Below are 19,512 nucleotides of genomic sequence, written 5' to 3' on the forward strand. Positions count from 1 at the left end.
TAAACTTCATTTTCATAAAATTTGAATTAAATTTTCAATTTTCTTAAAAAAATTATAAAATTTTAATTTGCAAGGTAGTAAACAAATAAATGTTGACAAAATTTATAAAAATCGAATTTTTTAAAAAAAAGCTGGAACAAAAATTTATTTTTTTTTTTTCAAAAAAAAAAAAACAACAAAAAAAATTTTTTTTTGGTGTTTTTTTTTAAGAAATTGTGTTTTTTAAAGATTTTTTTATTGTTTTTTTTGATTTTTTTTTAAATTTTTAAAAATTTAAAAAAAAATATTCGAAAACACACATTTTTTTTAAGAAATTGTTTTTTTGAAAGATTTTTTTAAATTGTTTTTTTTTTATTTTTTTTTAAAATTTTTTCCTTTTTAATTTTGTAGGAACAGTTATGAAGATACTTTACTAAAACCATATTTCCCTAAAACTTTTTTGAATAAAAAAACAAAAATTAATTCAATTATAGTTCACATTTGCTAAAGTTATATTTCGCTAAATCTTTTTGTATAAAAATTAATTATTAGCTACAAAATTTAAAAATTTTTTTATTTTCTGCACTCTTTCATAATCTTACGTACAATTCCCTCCTCTCTTGCTAGATGTTTGTTTCTCCCTTTTTCTTTATTAATGCTCCTCTTCTCCTTCCGTATGTCTCCCTCCTCTCCTTCTTTCGTCAACTTCTTTAAATTTCATTTTCTATTTTTTCATGTTCTTTTTCCCTCATTCTTTTTTTCTGCTCTATCATTCTATCTACAAATCTCCTACCCTTTCTATTTTCTCTCTCCCTTCTCCTTCTCCTTCTTCTCCTTCTTCTCCTTCTCCTTCTTCTCCTTCTCCTTCTCCTTCTCCTTCTCCTTCTCCTTCTCCTTCTCCTTCTCCTTCTCCTTCTCCTTCTCCTCCTTCTCCTTCTCCTCCTTCTCCTTCTCCTCCTTCTCCTTCTCCTTCTCCTTCTCCTTCTCCTTCTCCTTCTCCTTCTCCTTCTCCTTCTCCTTCTCCTTCTCCTCCTTCTCCTTCTCTTTCTCCTCCTTCTCCTTCTCCTTCTCCTTCTCCTTCTCCTTCTCCTTCTCCTTCTCCATCTCCTTCTCCTTCTTCTTCTTCTTCTCCTTCTCCTTCTCCTTCTCCTTCTCCTTCTACTTCTCCTTCTACTTCTCCTTCTCCTTCTTCTTCTCCTTCTCCTTCTCCTTCTCCTTCTCCTTCTCCTTCTCCTTCTCCTTCTCCTTTTCCTTCTCCTTCTCCTTCTCCTTCTCCTTCTCCTTCTCCTTCTCCTTCTCCGTCTCCGTCTCCTTCTCCGTCTCCGTCTCCTTCTCCTCTCCTCTTCTCACACATCTCATGTTCCTCTCTCCCTCCCCCCTTACAGTATTTCTCATGCCTTTACTGGTTTCCTTTCTCTTGTTGCATCTTATTATTTTTCCTCTTTCTAACTATCCTCTTCGTTTTTCTGCTTTAGTTTTCCTTCTCGCCACTCCTCTCTTTATATATACCTTTATATGCCTCCAAATTTCTTCTTTGTGTACTATCCTTCGCTTTCCATCTCCTACGTTCCTATCACTACTTTCTTAGCTCTCTCTACTAATGTAACTCAACCTACCAATTTTTCACTCCATAAATCTTTACCAGCTCTCTCTCCAACTATTTTTACCCTCCGCCCCTTTTTTTCTCCTCTGTCTAGTTTCATTCTTTCTTTTACGCTCGTTGTTTTTCTTGCCTTTTCTCCCTTTTGATATCTCTTCTTACCGTTTTCTCTCTTCACCATGCAATTTCTTATTTCTCCCCTCGCTCGCTCTCATGTTCGATGATTACTCTTTCATTACATAAGATAAAAATCTTCGCTCTTTCGTCATTTCTTTATCTCCCTCCAGTTTGGCAATTCCGTTTCTATCTTCCTCTCGCTCCGTCTCTACTCATACCCCTCCAAAATCTTTAATGAGCGGACATGTTGACCGAACGACACATTATGGGACTTAAATGAGAGAGTAAAGTAAAAATCAAAGCATTCGAACCAAGAAGGTCACCTCACCACCAAAACATTTCTCAGCGAACTTGTTGACAGGTCATGAAAACTGGCATTAATCTTTAAAGACATATTTCAGCATTTTTAAGGAAAATCCAATTTAGCCATACAAATAATTTCACCTTCATTAATTTTCAATTTCAGCTTTCATTTCCCAACTACACATTTCTGTCATACAAACTCAATACGGAATATGGGGTTTGTAACTTAACCAATTTCAACAAAGAGCTACCGGCTGATACAAAAATACCAACGCTGCAAGTGAGGCTTAAACGGTTGCTGCAAGATGTTGAAATACAATCCAAGTAAGTACAATCTATAATTAATAATTACGTCCTTTTTATAATAGTCTTCCCAAACCAATAAAAAATTCTCTGTACATCCTTCACAGAGCCCACATGCGTGAAAAGTTCCTCACCGACTTAAGGCAAGCCCGTGAAATATATGCCACCAATACCAAAAAATTACAAAGTATTCTCCATGAAATGCGCAAGCGCCTGGACGATGGTCATGTGCTATCGGGTGAGGTGGTGCACAGTTTTATGTGTTCCTTGCGTGATGTGCAAGACTACGATGCTATGGTGTGCCTGGTGAATGATTTAAAAAATATACCCAATACCCGTAAATATGTAGAGACTGGAAATATGAGCTTTCTCTATGCCTTTGCCCTGAATCGTCGCAACAAAAAGGGGGATCGCGAAAAGGCTTTGGAGTCTTCGCTTAAAGCTTTGGAGAAAAAGGAAAATGAGTTTCCCGATATGTTGTGCCTATGCGGACGCATTTACAAAGACATATTTGTGGAGTCGGACTACAGTGATACGGTCAGTTTGAAAAATGCCATTAAATGGTATCGCCAAAGTTTTGAAGTGCAACCCAATGAATATGCCGGCATTAATTTGGCCACTCTTTTAGTAATCGATGGCAAAGAATTTTCCAATACCGAAGAGTTACAGCACATAGGCATGACCTTGAACAATTTGATTGGGAAAAAGGGTAGTCTTTCGTCGCTTACCGAGTATTGGGATGTGGCCACATTTTTTGAGATATCCGTACTCGCCGAAGACTATGCCAAGGCCATAAAGGCAGCTGAGTGTATGTTCAAATTGAAACCACCGGGTTGGTATTTAAAATCGACCATAGGCAATATAAGTTTGATACACCGTTTTCGCAAGAAGGGCGATGATCATCAGCCTAACATTGAGGAGCAGATATTTCAATTCTGGATGGATTTCTTTTTGGATGCCACCGATAGTACGAAAATAAGCAATATACGGTTTCCAATACTGGTAAGTAGAGAGGGAAAGAGAGTGAGAGGGGGTGCGAGAGGAAGAGAAGAGAAGAAGAGTGAGGAGAGGGGAGAAGGATAAAGAATGCAGAAATCAAGGAGGATATAGATAAAGAGGATAATAGTTAGAGGAAAAACAAGATAAATTAAAAGAAGGGGATGTAAGGGGAAATAGGGGAAGTGATGGATAGTGTTGAGTAAACAGAAAATAAAGTTTGTGGCCTATAAAGGTATATGTAAAGACAGAGGGGTATATGAGAGGGTTAGCGAGAAAGATGAGGGGAGGTGTTATGAGGAGGAAAGGAGACCCGTGAGAAGAGATGAGGAAAGGAAACACGTGAGGAGAGGAGAAGAGAAGAGAAGAGAAGAGAAGAGAAGAGAAGAGAAGAGAAGAGAAGAGAAGAGAAGAGAAGAGAAGAGAAGAGAAGAGAAGAGAAGAGAAGAGAAGAGAAGAGAAGAGAAGAGAAGAGAAGAGAAGAGAAGAGAAGAGAAGAGAAGAGAAGAGAAGAGAAGAGAAGAGAAGAGAAGAGAAGAGAAGAGAAGAGAAGAGAAGAGAAGAGAAGAGAAGAGAAGAGAAGAGAAGAGAAGAGAAGAGAAGAGAAGAGAAAAGGAGCTGAATGCTGGAGGCAAAGAAAGGCAAGAGAAAGAGATAGTAGAGAGAAGATAACAAAATAATGAAGGTAGGAAATATGGTGAAGACGAAACGAGATATGTAGAGCATTAATGGAGAGAAGACAAAATATGATGATAAAAAATATGAAGAGGGAACAATAGAGAAAAAATGAATGAGAGAAAAAAAAGAATGAGAGAATATAATAGAGAGAAATAAATATAGAAATAGAGAAATATAACGAGAGGAAGGAAAGAATGATATGTCAGGTGAAGAGACAACGCAAAGAAGAGAAAAGGAGCAAAGGTACGGTGAGAGACTATGCAGTGGAAGTGACATAGGAGAATGTTGGAGACCAAGAAAGACAGAAGGAAAGATAAGTGAAAGAGATAGGGACAGAGAAAATGAAAAGAAGTTTGCGAAAGAATGACAGAAAGAGATAAGAAACTATATGAAGAGAAGGATTAATAAAAGCGGGGAGGGACAGGGAAAGATGGGAGAGATATAGACAAATAACCATCGAAAAGGAAAAAATTGAGTGAGAAAAATTTTGAGGCAAAAAAACTCAAATTAAAGAAGGATGTTGCATTTCTATTTATAAAAGAAGATATAGCCTGAGAGACTTCAAGAAGTGATAATGAATGTTAGAGAAATAGAGTGAGAAAATGAAGATAAAGCAAATGCTAGAGTAAGAGAAGAATGGAGTGGGGGGAGAAACAAGGAAAGATTGTGGGGAAAAAGTGAGAAGAGAAGAGAGAGTTATAAGAAATGGAGATACAGAGGAAAGGGGAAAATTGGAGATACAGAGGAAAGAGGAAAAAGAGAAAAGGAGAGTAATTAAGGGAGTAGACAGTGGATGATATAGAAAGATAGGAATAAAAAAAGCGAGGGAAAAAAGAAAGTTTGTAAGTATATTGAGAAAAATAGTAGAGTGGCAGACAAGAACAGAAAATAAAAAGATAACGAAAAGTAATAAGAAAGGGGATGAAAAGCACTGCGAAAAATTGGAGATGCAGAGGCAAGGGGGAAAAGGAGAAATTGAGAAAGATGACATTGGTTCATATAGAAAGAATGGGGAACGTTAAGGGTAAATGAATAAAATAGCGAGAAAAAAAGATAGTTTGTAAGTATATTGAGAAAGATGGTAGAGTGGCAGACAAACACAGAAAATAAAAAAGATAATCAAAAATCTAGAAAAGTTCGTAAAAATCACTTTTTGATTGAAAAAATTTTTTTTTTAAATATTTGAAAGAAATTTTTTAACAAATGGGGCGGATATAGCTTAATCGACTAAAACTTTTAATGTACCCCTATGCAATAGTGATTGGTGTAGAAAACTGAGATGTATTTGCCTGTGAAGAGAAAAATGTTATAGAAAAAAGTTCTTACAAAAAATTATTGTGGATATTGTGATAAGTTCTTGTATAGTGAAGAGTTTTTAACCTTTCCAAGAAAAGAAACAGAGAAAAGGAGAAATCTTAAGAACTACGGAAAGAGAAGAACAGACAATTGAGGGACAGAAAGATGGTGAAGGAGAATAGAGAGATAGACCAAGCTGAGAAAATGAGACACTGAGAAAAATGGAATTGGAAAAAAAGAGAAAAAGATATTGCAATTATTTAATTTTTTATCTAATTTTTCATTTCCTTTTAGATTTTGGAACCCCAAAAAATCTATATGCCCAGCTATGTCAACATCAACATGGATGCCGAAGAAAAGTCCATACAAATCATCAATATTTGTCTGGCCCATGCCAAGCAGGAATGCAAAAAAGTTCATGACTTTGTCTTTACTGCCTCCCAAATTAAATCCGTCAGTTTGTACAAACGTGATGATCGTTGTGCTTATCTCTATGTCCATCACAACTCGGATGATTTTCAAATCTATTTTCCTTCCCCGGAATGTCGTCAACGTTTCTACGAGTTGATTTTGGAAATGGCTTCCGATCAAGATGTGTTTGTTAATCTCAATGAGGAGGAACCACAGCAGATTGAATATGAATACGATTATGATGATCAGAATCGTAAGATTGTCTTGGGCAAAGGTACCTATGGTACGGTATATGCTGCCCGAGACAAACACACACAAGTGAGAATAGCCATCAAAGAAGTGCCGGAAAAGAACTCGCAAGATGTACAGCCTTTACATGAAGAAATCAAACTGCATTCGCAGCTAAGGCATCGTAATATAGTGAGGGTATGTATACTGGAAGAAATGGAAAAAGTTTTGTTTTTATAAAGTTTTTCTTGTAGTATCTTGGCTCCTTGTCTGAAGATGGCTATTTTAAAATTTTCATGGAACAAGTACCTGGTGGCTCCCTTTCCGATTTGCTGGAAAAGAAATGGGGACCCCTTAAGGACAATGAATCTACCATGGCCTTTTATTCAAAACAAATTTTGGAAGGTCTCAAATACTTGCATGAACAGAAAATTGTTCACCGTGACATTAAGGGTGACAATGTTTTGGTGAACACCTATAGTGGTGTGGTTAAAATTTCGGATTTTGGTACCTCCAAGCGTTTGGCCGGCATTAATCCCATGGTCTCCACATTTACTGGCACTTTGCAATACATGGCACCAGAGGTTATTGATTTGGGTTTTCGTGGCTATGGACCAGCAGCTGACATATGGTCATTTGGTTGTACAAATGTTGAAATGGCCACTGGTAAAAGGCCATTTATTGAGTTGGGTTCAGCACAGGCCGCCATGTTTAAGGTGGGCTATTATAAGAAACATCCCACCATACCCGATGAGTTATCACCGAATGCCAAAAATTTCATTTTGCGCTGTTTTGCCATACAAGAAACGGAAAGACCCACAGCGGCGCAGTTATTGGAGGATCCTTTTCTAACAGAGTGAGTACTTAGAATTAGGGGTCATAAATCAAATTATTTTGCTATTGTTTTTTTTTCAGTAAACATCGCAAGTTGAGACTTGGGCCACCTTCATCTTCCGATTTTAGTCGCAGTATATCAGTGCCAGCCGATCGCTTGTTTAGCAAGCCGCGTGCAGGCAATACACCCACAACACCGGAAATAGAGTAAGTTGATAGGGGAATTGGTTGGGATTTTTTGAGATTAGGAGTTGAAAGAGTCTTGAAATAGGAAATAACACAGAAAACGGGGGTCTACCAATAGAATTTTGTTGTTGTTGGGCTTTATGAAAAAGTAAATGTAATTGAGTGCCATACAAATGAAGAAGGGTTATAAATCTCCTCTTTTTGTAGAGATGGGATTCTATCGGATAACTTCCAACTGCGTGGGTATTTACCCACTAAATACCTTTTTTGGATATTTATTTTGGTATTCATGAATTTGCAGATATTTTGAAGTGAAAACATTTTGGTCCAGAACGCACCATATTTGGATATAGATGTCATATAGACTGGCCGCACGATCTATTAAGGTCATGGTATTAAGGTCATAAAAGATTCATCATTTCATTTCATTTATTAACCAAATATGTAATATAAAGCCAATAAGGCCCATAAAATAATTACATACAAACATTTCAGTAACCTGAGTATAACAAAATCATTTAAACGATTTTGATGTAATTTGGCACAGTGAGTTTTGGGATAGCCCTACCCATTCCTGTGAAATGGGGTCCATATCGGGCCATTTTGGACCATAAAGACCGATCTTTCTATATAGAGTGTTTAGCCTATCATCCGATTTCCATGAATTTTGCTAACCTCTGCGCTACGATGGTCTCGCACCTCGAGCTATCCTCAATTTCACCTCCCAAATATGGCATTAAGATCGTATCATATGCGGACGATTGCACATGGTATCAAATCGGACGAACATTGAGGCCTCTAGAAGCTCGATAAGTCAAATCGAAGGACCACTGATAATGGGAGCTATATTCAAATCTGAACCGATATGGCCCATTTGCTAGCTCCAACGATCAATAAGAGAGATCAGTGCAAAATTTGAAGGGGATATCTTTGTTCGTTCGGCTGCTATGGTGACGACAGACGAATGGGCATGGCCAGATCGATTTAGAATGACTAGATCAAGAATATGTACATATATATATATATATATATACTTAATGGGGTCGCAAATTCAAATGGATGTAAAATTCCACATCTCCTTATATCATTACTTAAAATGCTTGTAAATCCTCGAATTAAAATTCTAAAGTTTTTAGCCAAAAGAACTATTTCCATTATTCCCAACTAAACCATGTTTAATTTTCTCCACATTTTTTTTTCTCTTTACATCATCTTTCCAGAGGTTTCCACAGCACTTCTGTTGACATCGAAAACTTACCCAGCCACCAATCGTTCAATATGGAGCGACGTAACTCATCTGGTACATTACTGTCACCTGAAATTGAAGTGTCCACACCATCACTACGCACTGGTGCCAGTTCGGAGACAAGTGAAACCAACGATTTCTATCATCTCAAAAAAGAATCTCAACGTCGTACAACTCTTTCGAATATCCTAACGACGGATGAGTCAAAAATATGCGATTTATGGCTGGAGAAACTCAATGCAGCGCAAAACAACATTGTGGCAATAAGTAAAAATGAATTGGTAAAACTCATACATGGCATGCGTGAGTATATCATGAACGAAAAGGAAAAACACTTGGAGGCATGCATAAATAGTCTCAAGGAAGAATTGAATTATGATGTAGTTGCCTTGGATCATTTGCATTTGGCCTTGTATTCGTTTCAAGATGCCGTCATTCCTGTGTTGCGTTCACATTCAATTAAGCCCCATTGGATGTTTGCCCTAGACAACTTGGTCAAACAAGCTGTGCAGGCATGTGTCATGATATTATATCCCGAATTGGGTGCCAATTTGTTGGGCAAAGAACCCTCACTCATTGATGATGAGAGTGTACACAATCAACAGCAAACTTCCACCGATAGTCAAGAGAAAATTGTTGTCTATGATGCTGCGCAAGCACCGCATAGTACTACACCTGCCATGGATGAGGATAGCACCAGCTTCTCTTCAAGCGAATGTGTGCGTTTGCTGCGTGACATTAAGGAATCCAATCGTAAATTCCATTATCAGCATTTGGAACATCAGAAACAAAGTTTGAAAGCCTTACAAAACATTAGCAAAGAGTTGGCTCACTTTAATATGGGTCGCAAACGGACTCGACGTCCCAGATCCACAGCGGTGGGTAATAAGAAACCCAATCGTCAATATAAAAGGCAATTTGCCAGACGTTCGGTTACTTCTTACAATGGTGGTTTGCAAGAGGTCGACGAACAGTTGGAGGAATGGTTGACCCGAAACGATGTCGATGAGGTTTCAAAGAATATCATCCTGAATGAAGGTTTTTCCTATGAAGATTTCATATATAATATGGAGAAATTTGATCTAATGCGTTTGGAATTGAGGTAAGCGAATAAACGATAGGTTATATATTAAAACCAATGGAAAGTACACTAAACTAAAAAGAAGATGTGACTCCCAAACATTTAGGAAGACTTGGTATTGTACTTTCTCTAGGCTTATATTACAATATTAAGCTCTAAGTTAACATCATAGGCCTAATCTTTGATTCTTAAATTTAATAATTTGTTTTCATTTTATTTTTCCTTTCAGATTGGGTATTGAAGTTCGCATTTGGTCACTTATTCTACAAATTCGCTCTCAGAATTATGCATCTAATGCCACCAACTCTTGTGGAGAACGCACATCGCCCAATGCAACATCATCCTATGTAAATAATACGAATGCCTACAGCGATAGTAATGCCTTAAATAGTTTAAACAATAACAATACCACCGCCAGCATGAGCAATCTTAATAATAATCCAGTGGCCTTAAATCATAAACCAATACGCAGCTCTTTAAGACGCAATAGTAGCAAACATTGTGACAGTGAATATGTTTCGTGTAGTGAGTAAGTTGTCAGAGAACAAAAACTAACGCTTAAGCGTCTATTTTCATATTCATTTAATTTTATATTTTTATTTTATTTTTTTTTTCGTTTTTTTTTTATTTATCGCCCTCGTTCATTTGCTACATTTAATGCAAATACGCACACAAAACCATGATGAACTTTCTTTCGCTCTTTCTCTCTCTCTCTCTTCCCCTCTTTGTTGAGTGGAAAAACAACAGAGATCAGACCTCTACATAAATTGTTTTGTTTTAATTGTTAAATTATTATTATTAGTCTACCTTGTCCCCCCACTCCCCCATCCCCATCCTCCTCCTCCATACACTAACACTATAATTGTATAATTTAATATATTATATATTATTTGTAATATTTCTTTTATTTTTTTCTTTTTGCGAAGAAAATATGTAATTTCTTAAAACAAAAACAAAAAAAAAAATCCCTTCCATGTCCTGTTCGCTTCCTTTGTTAAGTGCCTATACCAGAGATAAGCAAAAACAAAAAGTTATTAAGAATTTGTTAAGTTAAAACAAATGTTGAAAAAAAAAACTAAAAGCTGAAATAATTTTTTTGAAGCAAATAAAATTTCAAAAGTGCTATTAATATTGTTAATTCCAGAGTACTATATGCCCCCATTGGAGACAAATGAATTAATAATGAGATGGATATATTTGCATTTAAAGTTATAACAAATCAGAAAGATTCAAGTGAATATTGCTGGTAAATTTTGGAGGCACAAATTGAGGTAATCATAAATGAGACAAAATGTTTTTTTTTTATTCTATTTTATTTCTTTTTAGATTTTATAAAAATTTTTGGACTTACTATGAAAGCAGAAGATTGAGAACATCCCATAATGTATGAACGAACCACAAGCCAACTAACGACTAAGTTAGATAGGTGATGTTATAAGAGATGGCAAAGATGCTCTAGCTTGAAGAACCATCCAACCAATGGATGGTTTACGCAAAAAAAAAAAAAAAAACACGGCGGAGTTTCGACGGAACCATGAAGCGGATGAAGATATCATAAACTTATGGAGTAGAAATGTTAGAAAAAAAAATACAAGTCGGAAGATCTTAGTAAAATTTTTGGCTCCAGATTTATATACTTCGAACAATTTCTATTTGAAACAAGTAAAAAGGCGTTAAGTTCGGACCGGCCCACCACCTCGAGTAAATATGTAAACACCTTTCGTCATAACCCGATGAAAAAGAATAATTTATGCCCCCATAGCAGGTATATCGAAATATGGTCCGATTTGCACCAAATTCGGAATGGACATTTAGTGGTCTAATAAGTATAAGTCATTGTTTAAAATTTGTATTTTTGGTAGCTTTATCCAAATAAAGATCGATCTGAACAATACAGGACACGGATGTCGAAAAGCCTACCATAAGTCACTGTCCCAAATTTTGGTGAAATCGGACAATAAATGTGCCTTTTATGGGCTCAAGACCTTAAATCGAGAGTTCGGTCTATATGGTAGCTATATCCAAATCTGAACCGATCTGGGCCAAATTCATAAAGGATGTCGAAGGTACAAACAACTTATTGTCCCAAATTTCGGCCGCATTGAACATTAAATGCGTCTTTTATGGACCCAAAATCTTAAATCGTGAAATCGGTCTATATGGCAGATATATCCAAATCTGGACCAACCTAAGCCAAATTGAAGAAAGATGTCGAGATCGGTCTATAGCTAGATATGGTTCAATCGGGGCCAAATTGAAGAAGGATGTCGACTGGCCTAACACAACGCACTATGCCAAATTTCAGCAAAATCCGATGATAAATGTGCTTTTTATGGGCCCAAAACCTTAAATCGAGAGATCGGTCTATATGGCAGCTATATCCAAATCTGGACGGATCTGGGCCCAAATGAAGAATGATCCCGAAGGGCTTAACACAACTCACTGTTCAAAATTATGGCAAAATCGGACTATAAATGCGACTTTAATGGGCTCAAGACCTTAAATCGAGAGATCTGTCTATATCGCAGCTATATCCAAATCTGGACCAATCGGGGCCATATTGAAAAATGATATTGAATGGCTTATCACAACTTACTGTCCCAAATTTGAGCAAAATCGGATAAATAATGCGCCTTTTATGGGCTCAAGACCTTAAATCAAGAGATCGATCTATATGGCAGCTACATCCCAATCTGGCGATCGATCTATATGGCAGCTATATCCAAATCTAGGCCGATCTGGGCCAACTTGAAGAAGGATGTCGACTGGCCCAACCCACTGTCCCAAATTTCAGCAAAATCGGATAATAAATGTGGATTTTATAGGCCTATGACCCTAAATTGGCGGATCGGTCTATATGGGGGCTATATTAAGATATAGCCCATTTTGGAACTTAACCTGCCTATGGACAAAAAAAGAATTTATCTGGGCGACCTTTTGTTTGTACTTTTGGACCACTTTCAGCCAAATCAGACAAAAACTGAGGCTTGCATTCTCTGGAAAAAAGTCACTTAAAAAAGTATACCGTTTATATGATACTATAAACAGATATACCACTGTAAAATCGATCCACCGATTTGACTTTTTGAGCACTTAAAAGCCTCAATTTTTGTCCGATTAGTTTAGAAGTTGTATATAAAGTAGGGCATACGCCCTCCAATAACTACACAAAATGTCGTCCAGATAGGTTTGATTATATAGATGTTTGTATGCACATTCTTTATTATTTCATGTTTAATTTTTTTGAGATTTTTCGTCTTTAATGACATTGCACGTTTAAACTGTTAGTCGTAAAATAATTATATATATCGAATAAAGCACCTATAACAAAATACAACACACTTGCTTTAATTACTTTTTTTTCAGGATTTCTTTTTGGAAAGGCATAGTATTTAATATTGCCCTGTTTATAGCCTTTGTATGCTAGGAAGCTTAAGCCTTCGATTCTGCTTCACTGGCAGTACCCTGAGACTGGCCTTCACTGGTTTTGCCATCATCAACTTTTCCAAAGACACAGCAGGGGCATTTTTCTTTCAAGGCAATACGATACTTGGGATGGCTTTAACAAATAAAGAAGATTATCATAGGCTACCAATCAATACTTTGATCTTACCTTATACTATAGACTATGGGGTTATAGCAAGCGGCTGTTTTGCAGAAGGTGGCTCCCCAAATTGTATTCAAAGGTGTAAGACCTTCATATTTCCATACACCCAAAGTATTGATGATCAAATAAGGAGTCCAGGCCATGAACCATAGGCTAATGGTTACCAAGGCAACTTTAGCTAGTTTTCCTTCAGCCGATTTCTCGGCATCCTCGGAAGAACGCAAAGATTTTACATTCATTTTCTTGGCTTGTTCACGCATGGCTTTTTCATGAGCCGACACAGCCTGAAGACATGAAGAAGAATTTTTATTTATGGTAAACCAATGATTTGAGTTTCCATACTCACCGCAATGATAAACCAATAGGAATAGCATATCAGGAACAATGGTGTATAATACACAAACATGCTATAGGCTATCAGATAGGAACGTGGATTCCAGTTACGTTCCAAATAATCAATGCCGCATGATGTTAAATTGCCCTCAGGCACATATCTGATATATAGCAGGAAATTATTTTTCAATTTTTCTTTGGACCAAAGGACTGTATTTACCTGCTCCATCCCAGCACCGGGGCAAATGTCCAAATGCTCGCCATACACCAAATAAACAGTATCTTTAAGATGGCATATTTGATGGTCATGGGCTGACCTGCCATACCTCGCACTATTACATTGTAACGATCCAAAGAGATCATACACATGGACCATATGGAACTGCAACCGAATGCCGAACCCAGACCAGCATATATATCGCACATCAGTGGACCCAATATCCAGGTTTCATAGTATAAATTAATGGCCATCATTGGGGTATTGCAGACCATTATGCCAAAATCGGATAAAGCCAAATTTATAACCAACAAATTGGCGGGTGTGCGCAGGGATTTCGTTGTGGAGAATATGTAGATGACCACACCATTGCCGCACCATGATATGATGCCAATGAGAATCATAAACCACATGAGAATTTTATTCCACATTGGATCCATGGGGGGAAATTGATTCCAATAGGGATGTACTAAATGGGCCATATCAGGTGTAACCTAGAAGTATGGAGAGGGTAATTAATTTTATATTCGTGGAAGGGTGTATCTTCTGGTTAAACTACCAGAGAAGAGAGAAAGGTGGGCGTTTAAGGTTGGGGGAACAAATTTAAATTGAAGTGCTAAATCATAGTTAAGTTGAAAATTTTGACATAAGTTTGTCAATTGGACGCCATGGGCTTCTCAAAGGCTTAAAAAGCAGCATAGCTTGTATACCGTTGACCTGCTTGATCCTGAGATTCTCATTTGCACTGTTGGATCCCTAACTCTAGACCATGAAGATCCAGTGGGGATTCAAATGAATGATGGAATCTTTCTTCATATAGATGATCCACAAGGAAAAACTTGAAGAGACACCTTGTCCCAGAGCAAAGTTTCACCATTTCGCTTGCTGCTATATACCCTGATATAGTTCGACCTGTTGGAGATCACATTGTCATGCTATATGGTTTACCAAAGCCATGTAAAATTTTTAACACAATTTTTTCTAGCCCCTTTCATTGAATACCTTGTCTTTTCTTACCTTATCTGTTACCGAGCCATTTCCCAGGGCAGAAAAGTGAGGTCCAATGGAGAGTTGCGCAAATCTAGTTGATTAAAAGTATAACACATATCAAAATTCTTTTTATATTTTCTTATGGCTCTTCCCTTACCCTTCCATTTTGTTGACTAAAAAAAGAACTGTACCTCTTCAACTAACAACGCTGTACAAATGGCGAAGACTAGCAATTTATTTACAAATAAAATCTCATATCCTTTGCGAGGCCTGTTCCCTGTTTTAAGGGTTTAGTGACTGAAATCGTTGCACCGAATTTAGTCGTATGAACTAGGCTAGGCAACCTGTCAGCGTTAAATGACCGTTACTCACTTGCATTTAATATATCTTGCAGCCAGTGGTTTTATAGGTTTTTGGAAAAGCCAAAACCCTTTGTAGGGTCACGAAAGACAAATTCAATTAGGCTTATCTTTTTCTACTTTCTTAGATTTCTTCAAAATGGTTTAAGTATTATTAATGCTTATGTTTAAGTCCATAGAAATGCCAAATGGATTATTGCTGTTTGTGAAAAAAGTCAAAGCCAGCAAAGAAAATAGGTCTATACAAGTTTTACATGGGGTCGTTTAAAAGTTTTGCAACTTTTAAGATTTGCATAACATTTTGTTGGTCGGGGTCCAGTTTCTGGACGAGAGATAACTGGATGACTGGGCTAGAGTTTCGCCAAGTCAGATACTGCAGGCTTCTACAGTAGTTCACAATGACGAGAGGGTTAAGCGCCTAAAGGAAACCCAGGTACGGTAAAAGGTATTCACTTATATTCTTGTGTATTTTTCTCACAATTGCAGGACAATGACACAAAAGGTACTCAACCTTCTCCAACTTTTATTGTAGGTTTTATTATTATAATATATAAATGTTTATGATATGTTGGCCTTCCCTAAAACTACAGTACAAAACTTTACACATACAAACCCGACTTGGTCCCCCCTTGAGTCCAGAGCGCATCAAAGATCTGATGTTTGTCAAGACCAGTCAGCACACCAAGATCATGTTTACTCAGCTACAGCTTAAGTGACGTTCTGTTCCGTGAAACACTAAGCAACAGAACCTTGGCAAACCGGCGTGCAACCCACGGCGTCAGCCCACGGCTAATTCACGCGGTTTTCCTTAAAAGCCCTCTTACTAATCCTCTCATAGCAGAGGGTTTACTGAACCAGTAGTATTATCGATGCGTTTATTATGGATCTATCCATGGCTAACTCGTAGGCCTCCTCGATCCACACCACTCCTTCCCTGTGATTCGAAAAACTTGCCTCGACCTCTGATGGTTTTTGTTGTTGTTGTATCCTCATTTTTATGTGGAGGTGGCAATCCTCTTCAAGCTCCGGTCCAAAGGACCTATCGCCTCGGGTATACGGCGGCCAATGTTTATTTAAAGGCGCCAATAACTCGCCTTGTCATCAAGCATCATAGGCAATCAATATTTGTGGATGTCGTCTGGCATCTCACTGGGACTCTCCTCTCGATACCGCTGATTGTCCCCGACTGCCGCTGCAGCTACTCCGTATGGAGCATTCCACTATCCGCAACCTATGGACGGTAGCTCGCAGCTAGTTTCTCGTGACAGAAATGAACACCACACAGATTGGACCTCAATGTTTCATTCTGTTTGGTGCTCACAGAGCCTTCAGCACAGTCTGACTGTCCGATCATAGTCACTACATACGATGGTATTATAGGCAGCCGGTTGTACGCACCGGATTGACTTGATGAAATCCTTATTGGCAAGGACTGCAGCCGCAGTGTACGTGTTCGTCCTTTTTTCATCATGGGAGAGGCACATCCCAAAGTGTTTTCTCCACACGCAACTGGTCCGTATCGGGACTGAAAAGAACCCCGGACTCTGATTCTGTTCGGTTTGCCAGGACCGCCTCCATTATCGGTCGGTGTCAGTGAGGTGTAACCGGTTCATGGAGTGGGAACTTTTCTGATCTTGCTCTGGCCTTACTTACATCACTACTGGAGTATAGTCACACTGAATATGTTGCAAGATGCTGTGCGAACATGGTCAGCAGCGGGTCACAAGCGTCGTAGTCGCCTTTGGCGAACTCGTCTTCGGACTATGTGACTCCACGACTTCTCCCCTGCGGCAATATACGCAACAGCAGCATCTCAGCCCCAATGTTGCCAGGCCAGTGCCGGGAAGTGTATCTTTTTTGCAATTGAATTGCAATGACCAACACCTGCAGCTTGCACAGTTGTCACGGATACAATGTGCTACGTAAGGACCGCATGCCGAGATGGAGTTATTCAATGTGTACATACCGCCGGTTGGTAGTTGTGATCTAGTTAATGGCTAAGCTTACAAGCCCGACATAAGTGGGCTACTGTCGGGCCACAATCGTCTGGTTCTAGGAGACTTTAATGCGCATCACGTTTCATGGCATTTCCCCTAGCTAACGACCAGCGGCACATAGCTTCTGCAGAGCAGGTTGAAAGCGACATGTTTTGCACGGCGAATGAGCCTGCCCCCACTAGAATTACGAGTAGATGCACCAGACATCAAACTGCTACAATAACAACTACAACTATGTGGAAAATTTTACCCATATCGGGTAATAATTTCGGTTTCTAGAGCTTCTGAAGTCAAGTCGAAGGACCATGATGACAATGTCATACGCGTAGCGAACGACATTACTCTTACTGTTCAAAGGCCCTGAGAATTCCATTGAAAACCACAAATTATCAAAATAAGGGAAACAACACCTTCTTTCAGAATTCCTCTAGTCATTATCTTCCAAATTGAGCTATCCGCTAGTGAGGTCTTGGTAATCCGGCCTTTCTATATTGTATTACAAAAATTCACCAAGAGAGGGGGATCTTCATATTCAGCAGAGAGTTTTATATGGATTAAACTCACTTTATAAAAAGCCCCTCTATGTCCAAGAAGGCCGCAAAAGAAAGCAATCATATTATGAAGGATACTGCCAACCAACGGCTCTTAGTATAAGGATTCTGTGTGTGAAGGATGAGAGACGAATTGTCATGTTGACTTTGCCTTGACTTTCTTGCTTTCTAGCTGCTAAAACTCTGTTAAAGGAGTCATATGGTACCCGGTACCGCCCCTTGCAACATAGAAGGCAGTATATAATCCGGTCCAGTCGACTGGTGAAGTTCGAACAAATTCAACGCCCAGACTATCTTTCTCCCCGTTATCATGTCTTCACTCACGAGCAGTGGCGCGTTATTGTGTTGTATCCCAGAGATATTGATACCATTCGGGTATATCGATCGGCTGACTGTGCGCCGCAGCTCAAATGTCTCCATCATAAGCATAGAAAGGCCTCTGAGGGGTGGGCCCCTTTCATGGGGTTTTAGGTTTATATTTCAATATGAAACTAACAATATGATGAAGTTAGCTTGCCCCGACAGTTTGCGCAATTTTATTTTAATACAAAATTTCCCTCACCGCTATGCCACAAAAAGTGTCCAACTATTACAAAACTTTTGTGACATTTATGCTCATAATTCATTCATTCATCAATTGCTTATATGAGTATGCCAAATGATGGCTATGGCCATCTATGATTGTTCTTTGCATAGATTTCTTACCATTCCTTTCGTATGGCTTCACAGATTTTGTTTGTATATGCTTCTAAGACTTGCTGCTTGTTGATTTTGTTATTAAGCCTGGCTAATCCATTTGTTATGAGTTCAAAATATCATGGATTTCAATGAGTCCACCATTTGGTAGTTAGACCTCAAACATCAACCATCTTTTACCAAAAGTGTGTTATTAAGTGAAGAAGAAACGCAGAAAAAAGAGCAATGGTCCTTTTTCCAGATTTGACTGAGGTAAGTCTACCTAATATTGCTTATAAAGTTTTAAAGAAGTTTTCTGCTCTGGAATTCAGTATGTTTAAATGGGTCATAATACATTGTCTGTTTTCTTAAATTGTGGTTTTAAATTTTTCATTAACCATAAATCCAGTGTGAAGACCAAACAATATTAAGAGTGCCCAGGTAAACTTTATTTTTAAGTAGCTATAAACTTTTGGTGGCTAAGTTTCGACCCGATTGTTTGAAGCTGGGAATTTCTTTGTTGTTGAAACTAAAAAACTTTGTTGTTGAAACCAAAAACCTTGTTTTAAGGGAAATTTTCATACCTTTTCCCTTGATGTGAAACATATTCACTCACTCACTAAAATTGTACATGGACCAAAAAATGGCTCCCAGGGGTACATGTATATGACCTATAATTACCTAAAGTTGGAGCGATCTAGACTATATTCAGATCATGGTAAGAAGATCTAATACAACTCTACATACCAAATTTCAGTGAAATCGGAGAGGAACATGCCCTTAATAGGGCTTAAATGCTTGTTCTGGAATTCGGTCAATATCAGAGTTATATCAGATTAAGGGTCCTTTTTTATCCTAATAGGCGTATTACAATGCTTTGTTCAAAAAATAAATGATTAAATACTACCTTATCGAGCAGCTGCTTAAAAAGTCAAATCGGAAGTATAGTTAATATGACAGCTATACCAAAATCTGAACCGATATTGGCCAGTTGAATCCCCATTGACATATTGGGTTGCCCAAAAAGTAATTGCGGATTTTTTAAAAGAAAGTATATGCATTTTTAATAAAACTTAGAATGAACTTTAATCAAATATACTTTTTTTACACTTTTTTTCAAAAGCAAGCTAAATGTCACAGCTGATAACTGACAGGAGAAAGAATGCAATTACAGAGTCACAAGCTGTGAAAAAAATTGTCATCGCTGACTATATGAAAAATCCGCAATTACTTTTTGGGCAACCCAATATGTCAATAAGAAACATCTGTGCAAAATTCCAAGTGAATATCTTTTTTCGGATACTCTAATTCGTAAGAACTTCGAAGTATAAAATGATTTAAACAGACGGAAGGACAACCCGAGGATCAAATAGATGTACTTAGAATGTCAAGATAGGGATACTATTTATCTATTTCAAGGTGCTGCAAAAGGAATGATTTAATTTCCATAACTTAAACGACTATTTACCTTAAGAAAGGCTAGTCTTAGCATTATTTTCCAAGGGAAAGGAAAGGTTTTGTACTC

At 37.9% G+C, this 19,512-nt stretch overlaps 2 protein-coding genes across 3 annotated transcripts in view; one reads left to right on the forward strand and one right to left on the reverse strand.

Annotated features, from left to right (window-relative positions):
• LOC106092329 (mitogen-activated protein kinase kinase kinase 15) overlaps positions 1-19,512 on the forward strand; it is a 61,486-nt gene that overhangs the window by 16,263 nt on the left and 25,711 nt on the right. The window contains exons 3-10 of one of the 2 annotated variants that reach the window (XM_013259160.2): positions 2,163-2,323; positions 2,410-3,304; positions 5,567-6,109; positions 6,166-6,767; positions 6,827-6,952; positions 8,152-9,279; positions 9,488-9,787; positions 10,006-10,396. In XM_013259160.2, the coding sequence (XP_013114614.2) occupies positions 2,163-2,323; positions 2,410-3,304; positions 5,567-6,109; positions 6,166-6,767; positions 6,827-6,952; positions 8,152-9,279; positions 9,488-9,787; positions 10,006-10,024 (3,774 nt within the window). In that variant the 3' untranslated portion in view covers positions 10,025-10,396. Of the gene's footprint in view, positions 1-2,162; positions 2,324-2,409; positions 3,305-5,566; positions 6,110-6,165; positions 6,768-6,826; positions 6,953-8,151; positions 9,280-9,487; positions 9,788-10,005; positions 10,397-19,512 lie in introns of those variants that run through there. The other variant, XM_059361978.1, reaches the window with a different exon arrangement.
• On the reverse strand, positions 12,443-14,787 carry LOC106092327 (opsin Rh1). The gene is made up of 6 exons (XM_013259158.2): positions 14,563-14,787; positions 14,433-14,496; positions 13,419-13,909; positions 13,212-13,359; positions 12,872-13,149; positions 12,443-12,817 (listed from the first exon to the last, which is right to left on the reverse strand). The coding sequence occupies exons 1-6, from the start codon at positions 14,568-14,570 to the stop codon at positions 12,691-12,693; spliced, it is 1,116 nt and encodes a 371-aa protein (XP_013114612.2). The 5' UTR covers positions 14,571-14,787; the 3' UTR covers positions 12,443-12,690.

Source organism: Stomoxys calcitrans, chromosome 2 (genome assembly GCF_963082655.1).
Source record: "Stomoxys calcitrans chromosome 2, idStoCalc2.1, whole genome shotgun sequence".
In the NCBI taxonomy this organism is placed as follows: domain Eukaryota; kingdom Metazoa; phylum Arthropoda; class Insecta; order Diptera; family Muscidae; genus Stomoxys; species Stomoxys calcitrans.

Coding starts and splice junctions, on each gene's coding strand:
- LOC106092327 (XM_013259158.2), bottom strand. Junction 13,910..14,432: donor ATGGCTCGGTAACAGATAAG/GTAAGAAAAGAC, acceptor CCATACTTCTAG/GTTACACCTGATATGGCCCA. Junction 13,360..13,418: donor CCGGTGCTGGGATGGAGCAG/GTAAATACAGTC, acceptor GCTATATATCAG/ATATGTGCCTGAGGGCAATT.